Below are 22,802 nucleotides of genomic sequence, written 5' to 3' on the forward strand. Positions count from 1 at the left end.
TGGCAGTGGCGGACTGCACAGGCTCCCGGGAGGGGAGATGTGGATAGTGACCTGTGCTTGCACGCAGGCTTCTTGGTGGCTGCAGCAGCAGCCTTAGCATCTCCTGCCCGTCTCTGGGGTCTGCGCTGATAGCCGCAGCTCATGCCCATCTCTGGAGCTCCTTTAAGTGGCGCTCTTTATCCCCTCTCCTCGCGCACCAGGAAACAACGAGGCAAGAAAAAGTCTCTTGCCGCTTCGGCAGTTTCAGACATTTTTCCGGATTCCCTCCCGGCTAGCTGTGGCGCACTAGCCCCTGCAGGCTGTGTTCAGGCAGCCAACCCCAGTCCTCTCCCTGGGATCCGACCTCCAAAGCTAGAGGCTCAGCTCCCAGCCTCCGCCTGTCCTGGCGGGTGAGCAGACAAGCCTCTCGGGCTGGTGAGTGCTGGTTGGCATCGATCCTCTGTGCGGGAATCTCTCCGCTTTGCCCTCTGCACCCCTGTGGCTGCGCTCTCCTCCGTGGCCCCGAAGCTTCCCCCCTCTGCCACCCACAGTCTCCGCCCGCGAAGGGGCTTCTAGTGTGTGGAAACCTTTCCTCCTTCACAGTTCCCTCCCACTGGTGCAGGTCCCACCCCATTCTTTTGTTGCTGTTTTTCCTTTTTTCTTTTGCCCTACCCAGGTGCATGGGGAGTTTCTTGCCTTTTGGGAGGTCTGAGGTCTTCTACCAGCATTCAGTAGGTTTTCTGTAGGAGTTTTTCCACATGTAGATGTATTTCTGATGTATTTGTGGGGAGTAAGGTGATCTCCACGTCTTACTCTTCTGCCATTTTGAAGCTCCTCCTGGGTTTTTTTTTTTGAATTCTCCTATTCTTTTTCAATTATACTGAATATTGTGGATATATGTTCATATTTGTATGAATATTATGATATGTGCATCATGTGATGTATTTAATCAGGATTAATTACAATGACAGATATGTTAAATATTTGAATTTGTAGGCAGTTGTACTTTGATGATCATTTTTTGGTATGCAGACTACATACAAAGACAATAGATACAGGGAAACTAGTGGACTGTTGAAAAAGTATTTAAAATTGGTTTCCCAATAAACCTCATATTTCATTGGCAGTATTTCTAAAGAGTTCCTTGATGTAAATGTTAATTTAAATCCATATATGAAAGATGTCATCTGTGAGTTCCAAAATGAAAAAAATGCAATGCAATTATATTATTTTATTAAAAAAGTGAGTTGTAAATATATGATATTGAGTCTTAGGTATCAAGTAGATATCAAAGTAAATGAATTCACAGATTCTCTTTCAGGGTTTAGACTTTATTTCAGGATAACTATGGAATGCTGATAGCAGACACAAATAGAAATAATATGAACTTCATAGTTTTCTACCTATGTCTCACTCTTATAAGTCCCCAGACGTAGTAGGTTCTTGGATCCAGCTTAGTGAACAGTCAGAGCCCTTACAAAGGTTAAGAGATTAGAAATGCTGTAAAGGAAAGAGTTTGCATATTTTTATAAATAAAATAGCAGTTAAGCACTTACTGCAAATCAAATCACTTGATTTGAGTGCTATATTGACTATAAAAATTTAATTCTCTGTGTTTTATTTAAATGTTTTTTAAAAATATTTTTAAATTTAATTTTATTTATTTTTGGCTGCGTTGGGTCTTCGTTACTGCACGCGGGCTTTCTCTAGTTGCAGTGAACGGGGGCTACTCTTCATTGCGGTGTGCAGGCTTCTCATTTCAGTGGCTTCTCTTGTTGCAGAGCATGGGCTCTAGGCCCATGGGCTTCAGTAGTTGTGGCTCGCGGGCTCTAGAGCGCAGGATCAGTAGTTGTGGTGCACGGGCTTAGTTGCTCCGCGGCATGTGGGATCTTCCCGGACCAGGGATTGAACCTATGTCCCCTGCATTGGCAGGCAGATTCTTAACCACTGCACCACCAGGGAAGCCCTGTTTTAGTTGAATTTTATCACGATTTGACAGGTAATGGATGTTTATAGAGAGTTAAGGAATGTGACCACAGCTGATAGAATTGAAGCCAGGCAGTACACCTTCCAGGGCCAACATTCTTAAACATTGTATGTTCCTTCTTGGCTCAAATGACATCAAATATATCCATTTATGAGACTTACCAGTTCAACTTTTCCCTTGTTTTACTGAGGAAAGTAACCATGATTCCAACATATAAAATTATTGATTTAATTGGGTTTTGGGATGTGTTTATTTGATAAGCTCACGTGCAACAAAATATAAAAGAAACCCCCTTTCATAAAATCAGTCAGGGAAAATAATTTCAATATGAGATAAATGTCCACCATCTCAGCACAGCTGCTTTGCCTTTTCTTTAGTCACATGGGGCACGTCACACAGGAAAGGAGAAGAAAGGATAAGAGCAGATCATTCAGTGGATGCCTTAATCTCTGTAATTGCCCCAGCAACTAGATGGCATCATCAGTGCTTCTCCACTCTCGTTCTCAAAAAAAAAAAACTTTTTAAGTTGAAGATCCCATACATACATGAGTACACACTCATGCACATATATGTATAGATGTATGTATTGCAAGCTACATTTACTGAACCACTTGGTCAGTGGGCCATGACAACATTTCAAACTTCTTAACATTCACTGGTTGTTCATGTACAAGTAGCATGAGGTGTGAGCTTAACTGACTCAGTTCTGTCTCAATTGTAAAGTCTACAAAGATGCTGTCTGCTAGCTCCACCACTCTGCACACTTTCCTCATCTGCTGTCTCATCTCTACAGTGGAGATAATATTATAAAAATATTAGAGTCAAATAAGTTAATATATAGTCTTAGTACATGTCTAATACATACTAAATGCTCAGTATCTGTTAAGTATTATCATCATTATTATCTACCAGGGGTAGAAAATGTGCTTGGATTTATTGCTGATAGGTTCTTTCTTTCTCACCCTTTTTCATTTCTCAGTGCCGTGTTTGTAGAATAAGGTTTGCCAAATTAAACGAACAGTTTATATTAGTGAGAAGTACAGCTGACTAGACAAAGTAGGAGGTGAATTTATCACCTTGGAAAGATGAACACAATGCACTAAGCAGCCACATTCCTTATCTATAATTTGAATTATACTATCTGCAATCTTTGTTTATGGTTGAAAATATCATATTTATAATTGGGAGATGCTTTTCATTTCCACCAGTTAGAAACCTAAAAGATTTGGGAAATTTATATGTGAAATCAGCTTGCTTTTTAATTGTAATCTGTTTCTGTTTAGTTACTGCCTGTACCCTCTGGGTTTTCTTAATTTGTTTATTGAGTTCATTAAAACTGGCCATTGTAGAAAACAAACATGAACACATTTCTTACGTTTATTTACTTATTAATTTATATTTTGTTGTTACTGTGCTTTAGAAATCAGTTGATAGCAAACATACTAACTGTAGTTAAGCTGGGATAACAGTCTAGAAATTTTCCAGATTGCCTTTCTGTATTAAATTGAATTATGAAGACAACTTGAGATAATACATATGTAACTACTAATAGGTGTAGCTCTATCATAATACCAGAATTTATTCATAGGTATTCACAATCAGATGAGGATTACAAAAAATATATATCCACTATTACATAATCCAAATAAATCTATCTGTGCTATTTATTCCATTTATATTTATAGGGAGTAAGTATAATGGAAATTTGGCACATATATTCTGAGTCAGAGGCTTTCATTCTGAGTCAGATTGACTTTCATTTGGCAAATATTGATATTTATTAGGCTTCTTCTATCATATCAGGTACCGTGCTTTGCACTAGGGAATAAAAATTGAAAGGGACTCTGTTCTTGACTGAAAGTAGTGCAGTCTAGTGGCAGGGACGCGTAAATTGTATGTCTATAATGACTATATGTAACATATATTACCATTTTAAACTCAGTAATTTAAAAAATGTGTGAAAGTTAGTATTTTTGTTTCTTGTTTGTTTTTCAATATGAGAAGTTTAGCCTTCTAAAATAGCTACATCTTTAGAGGTTTGAAATTGTCAATGTATTGTAAGTTAATAAGGCTTTTAATGTTGTTTGAAAATTTCAAGTTTTCAAAAGTCATTATAATTTTGGAAAAGCAGACAGTTAAGATACTTTAAAAGTATATAAAACAACCATTGCTGACACATGTAAAAGAAGACAACTTCTTTTACAACTTCTGCTTGAAATAATATGTACAGAATTTTCTTTCAAGAACCAAAATTCACAGTCTTTATGATTCTGATTGCTAGTGAGATTGAATGTTTATTTGTAAATACACTGGATACTTAATGATTGTTATCATATATTTCCTGTTTATTTATTTTGACTTGTATTTAACTTTTATATATTTCTGGGAAATTTAAATAGCTCATTGATACCAATATTTTCTTTAAACTTTTTGCTTTTAATTTAGGGCATTTCGTGTCAACAATATAAGATTCTAAATATAAAATTAAAAATTTTCAGTATTTTCCTGAGTTTTTTGTTGGGACACCTTCATCAAAAGAGTGATTATAAAAAAGTAATCTCTTTTGGTTTTTCTATTCTTTTTATAAAGTTTTGTTTTTTGCATTTTGTTTTTCATCTGATATTTACTTTTCTATGTGACAGATATAAGGATTTTAACTTTTTCTTTCTTTTTTCAAATATTTTCTGATTATCCTAATGTCATCTTAAAAGTAGTTGACTTCTCACCACTGCTTTAAGATAGCATTTTTATCATATGTGTAATGCCCATATTAAATATTACTTGATTATTATTTTCATTATGGTGTTTGCCAAGTGTAGGATGGGAGAGAACTTATTTGACATCTTTCCATGTGCAAATAACTGAATGGTTTGAGACAGTAGACTTTAGGGTAACGTAAGTGGAATTAATGACTTCAGTGTAATTACTGAGCTTATGACATGAACTATTTCCTTTATGAAGAATTAGGGCTCACTTTCTTAGTGCTGAATTGAATCCTGGTGTCTCTCATGTCATCCTTTTTAACAACAGAATAAGTAATATGGAAAAAGAACATATTCTGTTCATAGTTCTTCTTAGTAACCCCAATACACACACGCACACACACACACACACACACACACAAATGATGTACAACAGCACATAGCCTGTCCTCTACATGACTGTGGATTTTCTAGGTAGAAATAAAACACTGTTAGGTACTTTAGTTGGCTGTCTCCTGGATGATCAGAGCACTCCAGGCAGATTAGGGACATTATGCTTTCAATGGCATATTCTCCAACTAATGCCTTTGCTTAGCCTCTATAAAAAAGGTGTACTTTAGAGTGTACTTTAGAGTCATGAAGTAGACACCTTGTCAGTGCCTGACTTTTTCCTTCTGGCTTTCTCTTAAACCCATACTCTCATTGTTCGTTATGTCTAAAGAATCCTAATTTTAGTGTTCTGTTCATATGGTCATAAATCTCACCATGAAAACATACTTACCAATATGAAGACATCGCTGACTGAAAGCATAAGTAATTGCAGCTCAGCGCCGGGAGGGGAACATGGAACGCTCCAGACCATCTTGCAAACACATGCAGAGTGCTCACTAGTGACTTTCCAAGGCACTTGTCACTTGTGGTTACAGCTGCATTCAGCTCACTGTAGTCCCTACATAGAGTCTGGGAGGTTGTGTAGTCTGACTTCTTCCCAAGACTAAAATACTCTAAGTTTCTGACCTAGAAGCATTTAAGTTGAAAGTTGAACTGTTTCACTGTTGTGAGAGGTTGGAAAATTCTAATTATGATGAAGCACTTTCTTATACAAAGAAAAATCTGTCTATGTATATCATTGGTCCTTGTTCAACACTTTGGAGGAATAATAATGGTAATAGTAGCTAACATTTTTATAGTGTTTACAATGTGCCAGGAACTATTTTAAGAGCTTAACATGTAGTGACTTAACTCTCACAACAACTCTATGAGGATTACACAATTATTGTATCAGTTTTATAGCTGAGAAATCTGGGGCATTACAGAGCAGTTAAGAATAAACTTATCCTAGAGGGGTGGGATTGGGAGGGTGGGAGGGAGACGGAAGAGGGAGGAGATATGGGGATATATATCTATGTATAGCTGATTCACTTTGTTATACAGCTGAAACTAACACACCATTGTAAAGCAATTATACTCCAATAAAGATGTTAAAAAAAAAAAAAAGAATAAACTTATCCCACTTCCGTAGTTCAGTACCCACATTTTCCCTCCTTGAGGCTGTATACCATTAGTCATTCTTCAAAGAACATGGTTTCTACACTCTTCATCCTTTTAATCATATTATCTCAGATGCCAGTGTTCTAAGAGCTTGGATACTCTTATTATAGTATTATTATAGTATTTATAACACCAAGGATGAGGATTATAGACACATCCAGTGCCATAGCTACCAATCTTGTTGTGCACATTATATTTATGTCAGTTCATCTTTAAAAACTGTAGTTTTTTTGGAGGTTTCTTGGGTTTGTCATTAAATAAACTCCTGTTCTCCTGTTACATGAAATGTTGATATCTCTCAATTTCAAAATTTTGATGATTTTCAGTCAAGTCTGAGATGTTACATGTATCTGTTTAAAATTTTCATTTGTTCCACCACAAGAAGAGAAATATTTATTGAAATTAACTATATGCAAGTCACAGTGTTTTGGCATCCTTGGGGATAGGTACAAAAATGATTTTGAGGCAGAGTCTGCCCAGAAGGAGTACACACTGTAGTAAAGAAAATAAATTATAAACAGAAGATACATAGCTATAGTATAGGGTAAAATGTGCTCATATTCATAATAAAATTACCATTTTATTTATGGCATGAAAAGAAGAAATACAGACTGAAAGAAAATTGGAGAAGAATTTTGATGTAGCAACAATTTTGACATTAAAAATGAAGAGAACTGCTGACTCTAGTTCCACAGGTAAGGAGCTTGGAAGTCGCCTCTCCATCCTAACAAGTAAAAAACTGAACTGACTGAAAAGTTAACAGCTCTTCTAGGATCTGTAACAGAAGTGAGGACACGAGGCCAACTGCTGCCCCCAAAATTGGAGAGACAGGTGAACACGGAGTCACGGCTTACTGGAGCTAAGGCTCAGGAGTGGAAACCACCACAGGAACCAGTGCCAGAAAAGGAAAATGTACTGATGTACTGACACTCAGTGTGCACAAGTCAGTGAGTTAGAAACTCTACAAGGACCCTGTCATTGGTGGGTGTGGGGAGATGGGGGACACAATTTTGTGAGATTCTCCCTCAGGAGCCCAATCAGGTTCTCACAGTAAATTAAAAAGATAAAATCCCCTGGTGCTTCCTGCAGGGGGAGGAGAAAAGGTATCATTCTGAAACACACCAGAGCACTCTGTTCTTAACAAGGTCTGCCCTCAGGAAAAAGTACTTAACCACAGCCTAAATGACCTGGTGGAAAGGAGATACCCAGCTCCAGTCAGCTCTAGCCTTACATGTGATAGAAGGGAAATACCCAGCTCCAGCCCACTCTAGCCATCCTGTTCCATCAAAGAGGGGAGAAAAAAATACTTAAAGAACCAAAAGGAAATGCTATAGATAAAAAACATTGTGACAGAAATGGAGAATGCCTTTGATGAGCTGATTAGTAGGCTAGACACAACTGAAGAAAGAATCTCTGAGGATGTCTCAATAGAAACCTCCAAAACTGAAAAGCAAATAGAACAAAAACTGAAAGAAAACAAACAGAATACTCAGGGACTATAGGGCAAATTCAAACGTGTAACATAAATGTGATGTGAATACCAGAAGGAAGAGAAAGAGAGGAACAAACAGAAGAAATGTTTGAAACAATAATGACGGAGAATTTCCTCATACTGTCAGGCACCTACCCACAGGTTCAGAAAGCTTAGCAAACGTGAGGCAGGAAAAAAATGAAAAACAAACCCTACACTAGCATATTATTTTCAAGCTACATAAAATCAAAGATTAAAAAAACAATTGTGAAAGGAGACAGAGGAAAAAGCGCCATACCTATAGAAGAGCAAAGATAATACCTGACTTCTGTTTGGAAACCATGCAAGCAAGAGGAGAGTGGAGTGAAATATTTAGAGTGAGAGAAAAAAAACCAACCACCCAGAATTCTGTATATGGTGAAATTATTCTTCAAAAGTAACAAAGAAATGGGTCATTTTCATTAATTTTGTCTGGTATGTAATAAATCCATTCACCTAGCGATGGCAGCCTGTTTGGAAATAAAGTATTCTCTTGACCCCATCTAATTTCTGCTTGTGGAATTTCTGTTGTGCATAACATGAAGTGAATGTATCTGTTCCTCAGGAATCACCTTTTCCTCTCTATACTTTGTGTTTATCTGACTTCTGGGAGAATTTTTAAAAATCTCTTTTATTGTGTTATCTTTCTACCTAAATCAATCTACTATACCAGTGCCACCATCATACTTTAAAGTGTGGTTATCATACTTTCCGACTTTATTAAAATTTTGCCTCATCAGAATGTTCCTTTTTCTCTACTGCCTGTTCCAGAAATAAATATGCAACATTTCCTCAAATCTCATTGAGATTACAAATGAAGACATCTGTTGCAAGTCCTGGTATTTTCTCACTTAAATTTCTAATTTTCCATGTATGATGAGCCTTTTCTTTGTAAATATTTAATGAGAGCACATTTTTCTAGTATTTGAACTTAAATGGATTCTGCTGATAGTGTGTGGGTTTCTGCTCAAATCTTCTTTGCATAGTTGAAGAAGGAAGCAGCTGTTCAGATAAGTTGCAGTTTTGCTTTGCTTAACCAGAGATCTTGAGTCCTATGCAAAGGAGTAGGAGTAGGGGAGATTGGGAGGAGGAGGGGGAAAGTGAAAGCAAGATGTAGCTGTCACAGGGATAATGTCAGTCTCTTAGCCTCATTTTGGGTTGGTTGTGGTACCTGACTTGGAAAACCCTCCCTTCTCTAACTGGCATAACTAATGCCACTAGGGTCCAGCTGTGCAAGTACCTCGCTTTACCTGACATGCTGTCTGTACCAACTATAAACGGAATGTGAGTGCCTCGGTTACACCTCATCATAGGAATCTGGCATCTGGTGAATTATTTAGGCTAATGAAAGGTGGTCTGGACATCACCTTTTCTGCAGCTTCCTGCCATCCCAGTGTTCTCAACATTAGGAGCTGGTGGTCTTGGAGTTCTGCTGAGGATGAAAGGGAATCTCTCCCCTAAGTTCTTATTTCCTAAACACATTTTTCCTTTCCATGAGGTAAATTGTGGGTTGGACATCTCCTCTCACTTGATTCAGTTTTCCCTACAAAACAGGGTATAAGAATTCCTTTAACTTTCTGACAGGAAGAAAACTTAGTTTCCAGCACAGGTATATATTTTGCTAAAGATTATCATATGCTTTCGCTCTTTTAAAGGAGATTCGAAAGGGAAGGGGAGGTAAATGTGTAAAGTTCAGAATATCATGTGAGTTGACTGTTCACAGTTTGTTTAAAAACAAAAATCAAATATGCAAAGAAATATATCAGCAATTTTTTATTTTAGTTATTTGATTGTTGGTAAAAATAATCTAATAGACCATTGTAGACATTTATACTCAGAATTTATATGTTCTATTTAATTAACACCTGAGTGATCTGAAAACTATTATGTTCCATGAATGATAGAATACAGAACAGGAGCTAACCATTCCATATATAAATAATTACTTCAAAAATTATAACAATATCCCAGTTTTAGAGTGAGTGAGTCTTTAAATGTATCTTTCTTGGGGACAGAATCATTCTTTTTTCACGAAAAATCATTATCAAAAATTGGTAATTTATAGTCTTGTCAAAATGAAAATGTTATTTATAGTTGCAGATTAGATTATAGGAGAAGTTAAATGTAGTGTGATTTTCTGATCAAAAAAATACATTTTACTTTCCCTTGACATATGAATATTGAGTATTATTTGAATGTAATTGTAAAAAAACACTGAAATTATGTTCATTTTGAATTCTTTTGAATATACGGTATTTGCAAAATAACATTAGTTGTTACATATGAAATAAATTGTAACTAGATTTAATTAAATAATGTATGTTTATATTAAAATTACTTTTAAGTCATTAATTAATTTTGCTATACAAATTGAAAATAAAGCAGAGACTGTAGTTCAAAGTAATTCATCATAGGAAGTTATGTTTAAATGTAAAAATTTCTATATCCTTTCTCCAAAATACACAATGAAAAAGAAAATGTATAAAAGAAAATGTATAAAAACATTTATAAGTAAGTGATATTAAAAATAAACTCTTTAATTTGAAAAGTAAAATCATATATCTGGAGCTTCAGGCATCACAGTGTAATTCACATATGCTATAAGTCATTTACATAAAGAGAAAAATCCACCCAGTTTTCTTTTACATAGTCCCAATCAATATAGGGACTTCAGATTTTCTGAGGAGATGTCAACGAATGCATTACCACACTCCTGCTCTCTGTTCACTTCTAGTCATCTCAAAAAACATGAAGTCCTAGATAAAAACAAAATACAGAAATGGGTTTTCAGCAACAAAACAGAGATCAGCTCTCAGATGCATAAATGCTAAGGGATCTGATGAAACACAATAACGTATCTGCTAAACAAGAAAAATCAACTAATAGGTAGATCTGGGAAATGGTTGATAGCTTCAGCTTTCCATTTTAATGGCAATTAAATCCTGTAATTCTATTCACATATTGATACCTGCATGAACTTAATTAATCCTCTGGTAATTTCTCTAAATTTCACTTTTTTCATGCCTCTTAGAATGTTCCTCTTTCAATCTTTCTTCCTCAACTTTTTGTACTCCTTCTCTAGTAATATAACTTGTGTTGTGACTGGAGTTCCATGTACAATTTTTAGATTGTTTCTGGAGAATGACAGCCATCTTAGAGTTAGAATAACACCTTAGAATTTTTTGGCCCAGTTTCATGATTTCTCTTCCAATCTTGTTGTCCACTGTGTTCCTCAGCTTGTCTTACTCCATCAGTTTCTAACCAGACCCTCTCCCTTATAACTTCCATCAGATCCTGTGGATTGTACCCCTCTCACATCTATCATTTTCCTTTTTCTCTTTACAAAGAAATAATTGAATCTTTATCACCACTCACTTGCAATTGCACTATTACAATTTTACCTCTCTTCAATCCATTTTGTACACAGTCACCAGGATTTATCTTTCTAAAATTTGGGTTTATAACTATTTTATTTATACCTAGCTTAAAATTAACCAGTTAACTAAACAATTTTCAGTATCTTCCCAAGGTCTATAAGATTGGGAAGATTGCCCAATCTACCCCATATTCACTTCCTAATAACTGCACCACCACCACCCCAATCCCATTTCTCACCTATCCAAACACCCCAGACTACTCTCTCCACCCTGTACACACCGTATCTTTGGTTATGGTGTGTAAACCTTTGGTTAAACAGTTCCCCAAGTTAAGGTTAAAATTTTCTTCTCATGTGAAATAAACACTTATTGAAAACACAGTTTTTAAACAGAACTGTGGTTATATTTAAAACTTTATATAGAAAATACTGAGCCTGTCCCAAAGTAGATAGAATAGTATAATAAAGTCCCAATGACCACTCACCCAGCTTGGTTCACCAATTACTCCATCCGCTGTGTCCCTCTTCCCTCACCCCCATTATTTAAAAGCAAATCTATGATACCATATCATTTTATACTGAAATACTTCAGTATGTGCCCTTAAAGAAAATGGACTGTTCTGTTTTTGTATAACCACAATAACATCATATTTTTTTTAAAAATCCTTAATAATTCATTAACATCATCAAATTGCCAATGTTCACATTTCCCTGAGTGTCTTGTAAATGTCTTTTTATATTGGTTTGTTTAAATCAGTATCCAAACATGGTCTACAAACTACATTAAGCTGATGTTTCTCTTTTTTTTTTTTTAATTAATTAATTTTTTTAAAAATATTTTTTATTTTTTGGCTGTGTTGGGTCTTCGTTTCTGTGCGAGGGCTTTCTCTAGTTGTGGCAAGCGGGGGCCACTCTTCATCGCGGTGCGCGGGCCTCTCACTGTTGCGGCCTCTCTTGTTGCGGAGCACAGGCTCTAGACGCGCAGGCTCAGTAGTTGTGGCTCACGGGCCTAGTTGCTCCGTGGCATGTGGGATCTTCCCAGACCAGGGTTCGAACCTGTGTCCCCTGCATTGGCAGGCAGATTCTCAACCACTGCGCCACCAGGGAAGCCCTCTCTCTTTTTATTTTATTTTTATCTTTTATTTTCCTGATATTTATTTGTTGAAGTAACTGGATCCTTTTTCTGTATGTTCTTTTACTTTTTATTTTTTTTCTGATTGCATCCATATGCCAATATTTAAGGTATTGATCTAGTAACTCCAAACCTTGCTTGCTTTGGAATCATATGATAGCTCGAACAGCTTAAAGGCTTGGATCCACCTCAGGATTTGGTTTACTAGATCTGGGTACATAGTCTTGACATAGGGAGTGTGAAAGCTACCCAGGTGTTTCTACTGTGCAGCTAAGGTTGAAAACCACTGCTCTGTCCCAGGAGTCCTTGACATCGGCTGTATATGGAATCATCTGAGGAGCTACACAAACTTTTAATTCTGAGCTTCTGATTTAGTTAAACTGGAACATGGCCTACTACTAAAAGCTCCCTAGGTAATTTAATGTGAAGACAAGTTCAAAATCATTGCTATATCTCATATATTTCCTCTTAATTGGTCATTCTGTCTAAGGCTTGATTGAATGTAGATTCTTATTCCAGTTTGTATTTCTGTATTAGATGATTTAATTTAATAATGAATCAGGCAGAAATCTCTTTGTTTCACTGAGACTTATTCCATTTAAACACATTGGAAGATTCAGATTCTTTTCCAAAGCACCAATTTTTTTTTTTTACTAAAACCAGAGCCTCTCCTTAATATATAAGATCCTCTTGTTATAATGTGAAACTGCATAGACCCTCCAGGGAGAAGCTAGTCATCTGTGAACCCAGAGTAGCAGAAGAAAATGGAATTTCAGAGCTAAAATTAAATAGGACCACTTTCAATAAAACCTACAAATTTAAGATCATTTAAAAATGTAAAATTTACCAAATTAGTTCAGAATGATCCTAGAGAAACCGACTATACCCCAGATTAGCAAGAATAAACTTACAATGAGGAAACATGCGCCGAGCATCACAGCTTTCATTTTCACATCAAGGTCTAACGGGAACTGGATGCCAAAGTTATCGACGTCTGTAAATAACTCTCTCACAAAGCCAGTCCACTGCTTGGAAATCTTGCCAACTACATATTTATCATCAAGAGATTTAATCTAATTTTAAAAAAAGACAAAGAATTCTAGAAAACTGATAATAAAGCTGCTTTCCAAGTAGGAGTAAAATAAAACAAATATTATATTAAAATTATATGCCATTCATATCTATGAACATTATATCATTTATTACATGCATGTAGATTCCTATATCCATTTATAGATTCATTTAAAAAAAACTGTTTCTTTGGTACAGAGAACTAATATGAAAGTAGTTTAGCTGAAATATTTAACATTTTCTATTCTCCATTAAGACATACAGTAATAAGTTAGTTGAATCGAGCCAAAATAAAATTTAAGCAGGAAATATTTCTGTGATGAAATTTCTAGAAGCCATCAGGAAGGTAGTAAGTGAAACTCCTATCTGACTTCTGCTTTAACACAAGCACAGAGAGTTGATATAGGCAGAGTTTTAAAGGTGATGGGAGGCCCCATTATCACCCACTGTCAGTAGGAAAACATGAAATGCCAAGAGCCTGGAAAAGAGGACTGGCAGTTTTGAGTGAAGGTAAGTAACCAATAGTAACTTGATGAGATGCCTCAGGTCAAAGGTTGGGGTACGACTCGACAACAGGAGGAGGATGAACAACGAAAGAGGAAATGCGTATGAAAAAAAGGGCTCCAAAGTAAAGTTTTTCTAATTTTACCGTTCTGCCTGAGGAAGGCCAAGGGCCATGATAAAGAGATGAACAGCTTATAGCCAGAGAAATGCACCTCACCAAGTGGGCATGTGGAGGCTGAACGTAGTCCACACTTGCCAGGGTATGTATAGGCAGAGTTGTGTCAACCACGAAGAGAAGTGTACTTTTCAGATGTGCACAAGGTACCACACGTGCTGGCAACAACCTCTGAAGACCTAGCTTAGGTTGGGACCAGCTACATAAATGTGGGCAAACTAGAAACAGTTGACTCATTTTATTTGGATGTGGGTGGTTAAGTTCTTTAAAAACCTGAAATAAACTTCTAATATGAAAAAACTGTGATAGCATGGATTACTGTTCATCAAATAGTCATTTCAGTACCCTCCCTCTGTAAGCCCAGTATACTTTCCTGCACATTGAAATTAGGCTTGGCCTTGTGCCTTGTTTGACCAGTGGAGTGTTAGTGGATGTGACACCAGCAGAGACCTTAAACATGGCTGAGTGGTTTTGCCTTGGTCTTGCTCTCCAGTGATCAGCCACTAGAAAGCATGATCTGGGCAGCTTCTGTTGCTACAGCTCCAGGATGAACATACCTGGAGCAGACCTGAGACCAACTGGCAGCCTAAATCAGAGCCATCTGAGCCGAGGTGTATCAGTTGACCTTCAGACCCATAAGGATGAGAATAAATTCCTGTTTTCTTAAGCCACTGAGCTTTAGGGATTATTTGTTACGCTCTTGTGGCAAAACAAACTAATACAAAATCCCTATTGCACACCTTCATGTTTTATCTGCTCATAGCTGTCATGTAAGGATTTGAAGCTGGTAATAAAACCTTACATTTTATTTTTTAATTCAATTATTTTTAATTTTTGAAAAAAATTTTTTAACAAAATATACAAAAGATAATCAGCCATCATAATCCTACTGCTACACTTACCAGATATTAACCCTTCCCCTTTTTGATTACTATAGCAAGAAATTTTAAAATTCACCAAAACTTTATGTAAGAGGTAGACATATAATTTTTTAAAGGAAAGGAACAGAAAAGTGAATAAGGATCTACAACTGAAAAGTCAACAGGACTAGATAATTTTTAGCTAAATTCTAGAAAATATTTTAAAAACAGAAAATCTACATAATAAAATGCTTTCAACTTCTGGAAGCAATAAACTGGTATTATATTACTATTAAATTTATAAACCTATAAATTTAATACAAATAATTGATAAAGGTATTCTAAAAAGAAATCTATAGGTTCATCTCACAACATAAATATATATACAAAAATCCAAATAGTACATTAGCACATAGAGCCCAGTATAAAAAATACTATAATAAAGTATAAAATACTAAAAAAAAATCATATAATTCAAAAACATGAGTGTATCCATAGGTCCTGAAAAGGTATTTTATTTACTTACTAATTAAGCATTTATATAACATTTAGTATATGCTAGGCATATAAATGCTTTACAAGTCTTATGTAATTTTTTCCTCATAATTTCTCCATAGGATATATAGTATTATTACACACAATTTTCATATGAAAAAATCAAAGCAAAGAGAGGTGAGTCACTTGTCCAAGTTCACACAGATAAGAAGTCATGGAAATGGATTTCAAACCCAGGTGTTCTTCTCCAGAGTCTGTATTCATGACTGTTATGATGCTCTGCTGTTTAGAAAGTTAAGTATCAATTTGTAATAAAAATCTAGGTCAGGGTCAGCAAGCAAGGGTCAATGAGTCTGCAGCAAATTTAGTCTGCACCCTGTTTTTGTAAGTTTTATTTGGACACAGTTACACCCAATATTTGTGTATTGTGTATGACTACTTTCATGCTAAAATGGCAGACTTGAGTAGTTGTAACAATGACCATATGGCCCAAAACTCTAAAATGTTTTCTATCTCTTCCTTTACCAAAAAAAAAAGAAAAAAAAAAAAGTATGCTGATTCTTGCTCTAGGTAAAACAGGAATAGAAAAATACTATGAAAAATAGCCAGTATCTTTCTAAATTATGAAACATTTGCTGCTATTTCAATTGAAATCATCAACTTAGTAGGTGTACACAAAATTGGCAAATATTATTCAGTTTTGCTGCAAGAAGTAGGCTGGAAAAGAAAATAAGCTAATTGGCAAATTAGAAGAGTTTCCATGATTTCATTTGCTATGTGATTTTATACCTAGATAACCAAGTAAATATAGCAAAAGTGCCTTCCAAATTAAATACTAGAATATAGTCACAAGGCTGAATAAGAGGTAAACAAAAATAAATAGCTTTTCTCAATATTAACAATAAGTACCTACAAATAGAAATATTCCTGATTAGTAGTGATAATGCCTGTAAATTACTTAGGACAAATTCAACAAAAGAGATAGAAGTTCTATATGATCTTATGAAGAATACAAAATTAGATATAAATGAATTAAAATACATTACACTTTTGGGATGAGACATGTTTAGCATCATAAATATATTAATTTAAAAAAATCATAAACAGACAATACAATACTAATTGGATTCTAACTTCTGAAAAATTTAATGAAATGATCTTAAGGTTCACATGAAAGGAAACATCTGACAATAGCAAGAAAATATGATACAATAGAATGATTAGTGACTGTGTGGCTATGACTAAATATAGGATACATCATTGTTACCATAACTGAATTATAAAGCACTACTGTAAGAAAAGTGGTAGCAATGCAATAGAAGAATGAATCTAGAAATTGCTTGTGGAAATTTAATGTATGTCATTTCAACTTAGCAAGAAATGAATAGTTTACTTAATAAATTATGATGACACAGTTGTCCAGCCAACTGAGATATATATTTATAAAACAATGTACAAAAGGGGTAGATTTGTGGAAAATATTTGCAGATCAGAGGACAGAAATACAGATGCAGGGTCAATGTCTTCAACACACAAACTACATTTATGAATTGACAAGAAAAAAATAAACAACCCAATAGAAAATACAGGCAACGGATATTAAAAGATAATTCAAAGAGCAAATACAAGTAGCTAGTAAACTTAGAGAAATGTTCATAATCCCTAATGGTCAGAGAATTACGTATTAGAAATAATCTTCCCCACTCCCACTTGATGATTATAGATTTCTTATTTTAGTTTGCAGTTTGCAATTTATCTAAGCTGTATCTGGGTGTCATTTCTTTTTCTTACCAGAATGGCATCAAGTCTGCAAGATTCTTCGCTATGTATCTCTTTGAATATTGTATCAAAACATTCTGTCTCCTCTTTTTTTGTAACTCCTCTTTGGCATATGCAATAGTTTATTCTAGCTTCCATGTCCCTTCAAATTTATATCTTTTCCCCACCTCCTCTTTATATTCCTAATATGGGTGATCCAGTTCACTAACTCTCTCTTCACCTGTGTCTAATCTATAGCTCATCCTTTCAAATGAGGTTTTATCAATGACTGTTCCTCATTTCTGGAGGTTCTATTTGGCTTGTTTTTATATCCTCCTGGCCTTTATTATTTGTTTCATCCTCCCCTTATGACCCTTTTTGTTTCTTTCTTAGGTTCTTTAATGTCTATTTAGGTATTTCTTGTATGATTGATTACACACTGTTCTATTATATGCAGTTTGGTTTTGGTAGATTAGTTCCTAGAACAGTATACTAATTTTTTAATCTGCTTATGTGGAGATAGGTTTGTTCTGTAGTGATAGAGGGTGACCTTGGTGATCAGTCTCCATCTAGTGTGTTTTTGCATTCAATTCTCCCATCTGTATCACCACTCAAGATCAGTTTCTATGTCTTAAGATTCATGAATCATACTGGTGTTATGAATTCAGACCTCAAAATCATAGAGGGGGCTAGATTGGGATATCAGTTTCATGTAGGCATATTTTTTCCTACTCCTAATAGTCCTGGAATAAGACAGATTCCCTCATTATCTCTAAGGGATACAAAGTCTACTTGTCCTTCTTCTACTCACCCGTGGGATAATCTCATGGCTTCACCTACCATCCGTATGCCGAAAACTCTAACATTTTCCCTTACACACCTAAAAACCAACATGACTCAAAAACAAATCATTTGGGGCTTCCCTGGTGGCGCAGTGGTTGAGAGTCTGCCTGCTAATGCAGGGGACACGGCTTCGAGCCCTGGTCTGGGAAGATCCCACATGCCGCGGAGCAACTGGGCCCGTGAGCCACGATTACTGAGCCTGCGCGTCTGGAGCCTGTGCTCCGCAACAAGAGAGGCCGCGATGGTGAGAGGCCCGCGCACCGCGATGAAGAGTGGCCCCCGCTTGCCACAACTAGAGAAAGCCCTCGCACAGAAACGAAGATCCAACACAGCCATAAATAAATAAAGATAAATAAATTAAAAAAAAAAAAAAAAACAAATCATTAGCTTCCCACAAATCAACTGTTTCTCCTTCAAGATTCTTACCCTGGTCAATGGCATCATCATTCAGCTTCTTAAACATCAGACATCAGACCAATAAGACTTTAGAATCATGTCTCAATTTTCTTTCTTCCTCCACTGACATCAAATCTATGAATCAGTACCACTGGGTATACTTATAAATGTCTCTGAATTATTTTTCCCTTTAGAATGACTCTTCTCCATGTTCCATAGTGGTCCCTCATACTGATAATTCCTGCTTTCAAAATTTCTATTATCTAGTATATAGAAAATGATTCAAGGTACTATTTTCTCAATTCCCTCAAAGATGTTATCTAGTTAGCACCATTCTAGATGCACAGGAGAGAAGTTAATTCATTGCCTATAATAGATGCTTTAAGGTATCCACTGAGGAGGGTTGCTGAATGATTTCCAACTTTCTTATCATTAAATATAAGAGTTTCACACTCCAGTATGACTTACTTCACCAGTATTTTTACTTATTTTACATAGATAAAATATATGTCAGCAAAACTTCCATTAATATTCCCTGAAACAACAATTACCTTTCAATCCTCTGGATCTTTTATGGGAATGATAACCCCTACATAGAGAACTATTATTATACATAAACCTATAAAATCTTTAAACATACATAGTTTATATCCCCCCCACATACTATGCATTCTTTGTAAGAGTCTTTATAAAGTCTCTAATTACATCATATGGACTTTTCTTAGAATTGCCTGTCTGCCTCATTAGACACTGAAGTCAGTGAGGAGTGATCCATCTTTATATATATAAACAGAGGAATTAAAAATCACATGACTAGCAAAGCCAGGCAGATAATATAAAAGAATGAAGCTGGATAGTGGAAAACCTTGGCAAGTCAGGGGCAGTGGCAGAGTTCCCACTTATTTATCATAAGGGGGCAGTCCTGCTCAGTTTTAGATTTTTGTCCCTTCTGTGGAAATTGTCCAGTTTACCAGATTTTATGCTTATATAAGAGAATCATGGTATCAAGATTAAGTTTTATAATCTCTCGACTTTTAAGCATTTGCAACTAAATAATTTGGGCCATAAGTCTGGGCCCCATTTGTTGAAAAACTGCTGTGATGAAATTCCTCCAGGTAGTAAATACACAGATATATTGTGATTTCTAATAAATGAATTTAAAACAAAGATAAAGGAGAGATCACAGAGAAGCATGATTAGGTAGTACGTCATATATTTGTTAAAATTCTCTTTGCATAATTGGGCTTTTTGTAGGAACTCAAAGATGTCAGAGATTTTGAAGAGGGCCTAGAGCACCGGCAGCCTGTGTTTCATGCTAAGGAAGAACCATATGCTTCGGCAATCAGACTTTGATGACAAGGTTAATGTTCCACTTAAAATGGATAACATACGGTACCTCTATACAGAAACCACCAATGTTAGATGCTTTGTTTATATTTATTTGACTACAAATCTCTGCTTCTCTTTTTTCCATTTAGCACAATCAACACTGATGCTTAATCAGAGCAATAAGCATCTCTCTGACCAAAGATAAATATGAGGGACACTGAGTCTCTCTTGAGATATCAGGACATACGTATTCATTTAATATATTTGTAACATCCTCCCAGCTTATGTTATTCTTATACTAGGAAAGCAAAACCCATAAACGTTATCACATCTCTTACCTCAAAATCAACATCTGCACAACAGCTGCAGACAATACATGGACCAGTAATTCTTAGTACATCCTCTCTCCTCTCATTCTGAAGTGTAAACTTTGGCAGGCATGGGTGCCAGGTCTGAGTAACATAACCTACTGGTACACCAGGAGGAGCTTGGATTTCTATCTACAAAAGCAAAGAGAATATATAAATTGTAATCATAACAATGTCTAATAAAAACTCTCATTTACTGAATACTTTCTAAGTGTCAGACACTGTTCTAAGCACCACTTAACTCACTCCACATCCTTACCAAGTTGGTACTATTATCCCTGTTTATACAGGAAGTAACTGAGGAACAGAGAGGTTAATTAACTTGTATCAGATTCCCCAGCTGCAAAGTGGAAGAGATGAGACACAAACTCGGGGAGGCTGCATGCACTGTCTCCATTCTGAAGCACTGCTCTACTGGTCTTGTATATTTTAATATTTCCATACTTAACAAAAAATGTCTAAATTATTAATAGCTATTTCCTCAAATTCCTTTAAAAACAGTGGTTTAAGTGTATGGACAGAGCGCTGATCACTGGGGCAGTTTTCAAATATGAGTGGCAATAGTGCTAGCATGGAAAGAAAATGGGGCCTGGAATCTTGGCTCTGAACATTAGCTGGGTGACTTTGAGAGCATCTCAACATGTTTATCTGTAACTGAGGACTTCCTAGATCTCTTTATTAAGACCAATTGTATAATGTATGCTAATGTGCTCTATAAATTGTCGAGCCTATTCCATCAAACTCTCAGTTTTCCCTCAGCTATTCCGATGAATATTATTACATCTAAACTAATTGACATGGAAAACAAAATAATTCAGTATGAACAACTTCAGTTATCCTTTCAAAATAAGAGCAGTATTAGACATCAAATCTCTATGTGCTTGTACCTCTGTGTGCCCTGCTCTCACAGCTACCTGTATGGATGACTGAGTGACCCAGGCAGCTCTGGTCTCAGGCCAATGGAGATACAGGCAAAGGCCAAATTCCTATAAACACTCTGTGCCCTGGCGACTCCCCTGAGATCCGTGTTCTCTATCAGAGGGCTGTCAAGTACTATGAAAGAGACACCTGGTCTTTATGGAGCTGACGGTGCTCACAATTTGCATACCCCTATTACAGGGACTCAAATATATTACTTTTTTTTTTCAAATGGAGAACTGAAAAACACAGGAGTTGAGATTTCTCAGAGGGGGCCTGTCCTAGGTTTGCTCCTTGTAGGTTGGCTAAAATAATGAGATGAACATGTGTTCTTTTCCTCACTCTTCTGTCCACTTGCCTCTGGGATGGCATTCGAGGATATTCTCTATGGGGCCCTCCTCTGGCTTTGGCCAGGCCCTCATGGTCATTTCAGGTGAGGGACTTGACCGAGGTGACCTATGTTCTCAGCTCTCTCTGAAGATCAAGAAGTCTGGTCTCTGAGATCTCCGATTTCACCCCCGGGGGGCATACTGCTCAGGGACGTGGGGCTAACTGCTCACTCTTTTCCACCTGCCTTCCTTCCTACAATTTACACTCAAGCATAAACCAATAGCTGGTGGACCACTTTTCCTTTAAATCTCATTTGATTATATAAATTCACCAATAAGGTGAAAATTCTTGCAGAAGTACTTTGCAAAGTATTTGTAAAAATTACCCTGGTAATTGCTCACTGACCTCCTGCAGGCAGCAGGGAAAACAACAGCTGGTACACCTTAGTGGTCTCTCCAGAGTTATGACTTCTCGGCCCGTATTATCAAGAATCCTTATTGTAAAAGGCCTAGAAGGCCCACAGCAATTTCGGGTACAGCAATCAGTATCCTCTGCTGCAAAGTAAATCCTCTGTCCAAGGCTGTTCTTAATTTCATATTTGTTACAAGTTTCAAAACCTGTTAAGACTAAAAACATAAAAGAGGGAATCACTATGACTATTGTGTTAAAAGAATAATCAATCTATCCTAAGATACTACAATATCTAGTTATACCATTTTAAGATGATACTTCATATAACACAGGAGGAAGAAAAGGAAAGATGTTTAGAGATGATCTAAACAGAGAAAAAAAGGCAAAGGGAATGGAGGAGAGGGTATTAAAGTACAAAGAAATTAGGAATTCCTGTATGAGACATGGAAGAGACAACAACTCGTATCTTCCTAATTCCATAGACCCGTATCAGAAAGGGAGACTTTGCTGTGAGGGATGGTGCCGTGCTGTCGATGGTCACAGTCGTGCTAAGTGAATGCAGAAAATGTCTACTTGTCATGTATTCAGCTATGGAGGGGAATATAGGATGATTGCTATGTTTATGCACCGTATAGTATTATATTAAGTAAATTGGCTTGAGATATAGTTTTATAAACCACAGTCATGGCTTCTCTTTCTGCGCTGTGTGAAGAAGGTGTGAGAGGGCTTTCTCTCAATGCACACATGTGAAGAGGGAGAGAGTGAAAATGGAAGGTGAGGTAGGACGTCACCCTGGGCCCAGGGCACCCTTGTTTAGCTCAGCAGTGGTTGTTCAGAAGTGGGAAATGGGTATTAGACAAGGGGAAAGGCGCTTGGCAACCAAGGCTGCAAGTCGGAGGATTCCAGACCACTGGCATCCTAAGTGAACTCTGTACCTTAGCAGGGGCTAATCTCTTCACAGGGGAAACAGAGATGTGCTAAATACTGACACCCACGTGGTATCTTACCAAAGGGCTTTCCATATTGAACCACACTTTGGAAACCTCTCCTTGCTTAAAGCCAGGAGGGAGCAATTCATGGTGTCACTTGTCCACAGCCCTCATTAAC

The 22,802-nt window shown here is 36.5% G+C and overlaps 1 protein-coding gene and 1 long non-coding RNA gene across 5 annotated transcripts in view; both read right to left on the bottom strand.

The window, feature by feature from the left end:
• Positions 1-9,489: 9,489 nt before the first annotated feature.
• The window catches only part of LOC309660509 (phospholipid scramblase 2), a 32,008-nt gene continuing 18,695 nt past the window's right edge, over positions 9,490-22,802 (bottom strand). For all 4 annotated transcript variants that reach the window (XM_082461303.1, XM_082461301.1, XM_082461300.1 and 1 more), the window contains 4 exons: positions 21,690-21,910; positions 20,007-20,168; positions 13,149-13,310; positions 9,490-10,485 (listed from right to left, as the gene is read on the bottom strand). In XM_082461303.1, the coding sequence (XP_082317429.1) occupies positions 10,432-10,485; positions 13,149-13,310; positions 20,007-20,168; positions 21,690-21,910 (599 nt within the window). In that variant the 3' untranslated portion in view covers positions 9,490-10,431. The remainder of the gene's footprint in view (positions 10,486-13,148; positions 13,311-20,006; positions 20,169-21,689; positions 21,911-22,802) is intronic.
• Positions 17,111-19,999, bottom strand: LOC309660556. The gene is made up of 2 exons (XR_014263461.1): positions 18,339-19,999; positions 17,111-18,023 (listed from the first exon to the last, which is right to left on the bottom strand). It is a non-coding gene; the product is annotated as an uncharacterized lncRNA (long non-coding RNA).

Source organism: Balaenoptera physalus (genome assembly GCF_965194825.1).
Source record: "Balaenoptera physalus genome assembly, chromosome: 4".
NCBI lineage: Eukaryota > Metazoa > Chordata > Mammalia > Artiodactyla > Balaenopteridae > Balaenoptera > Balaenoptera physalus.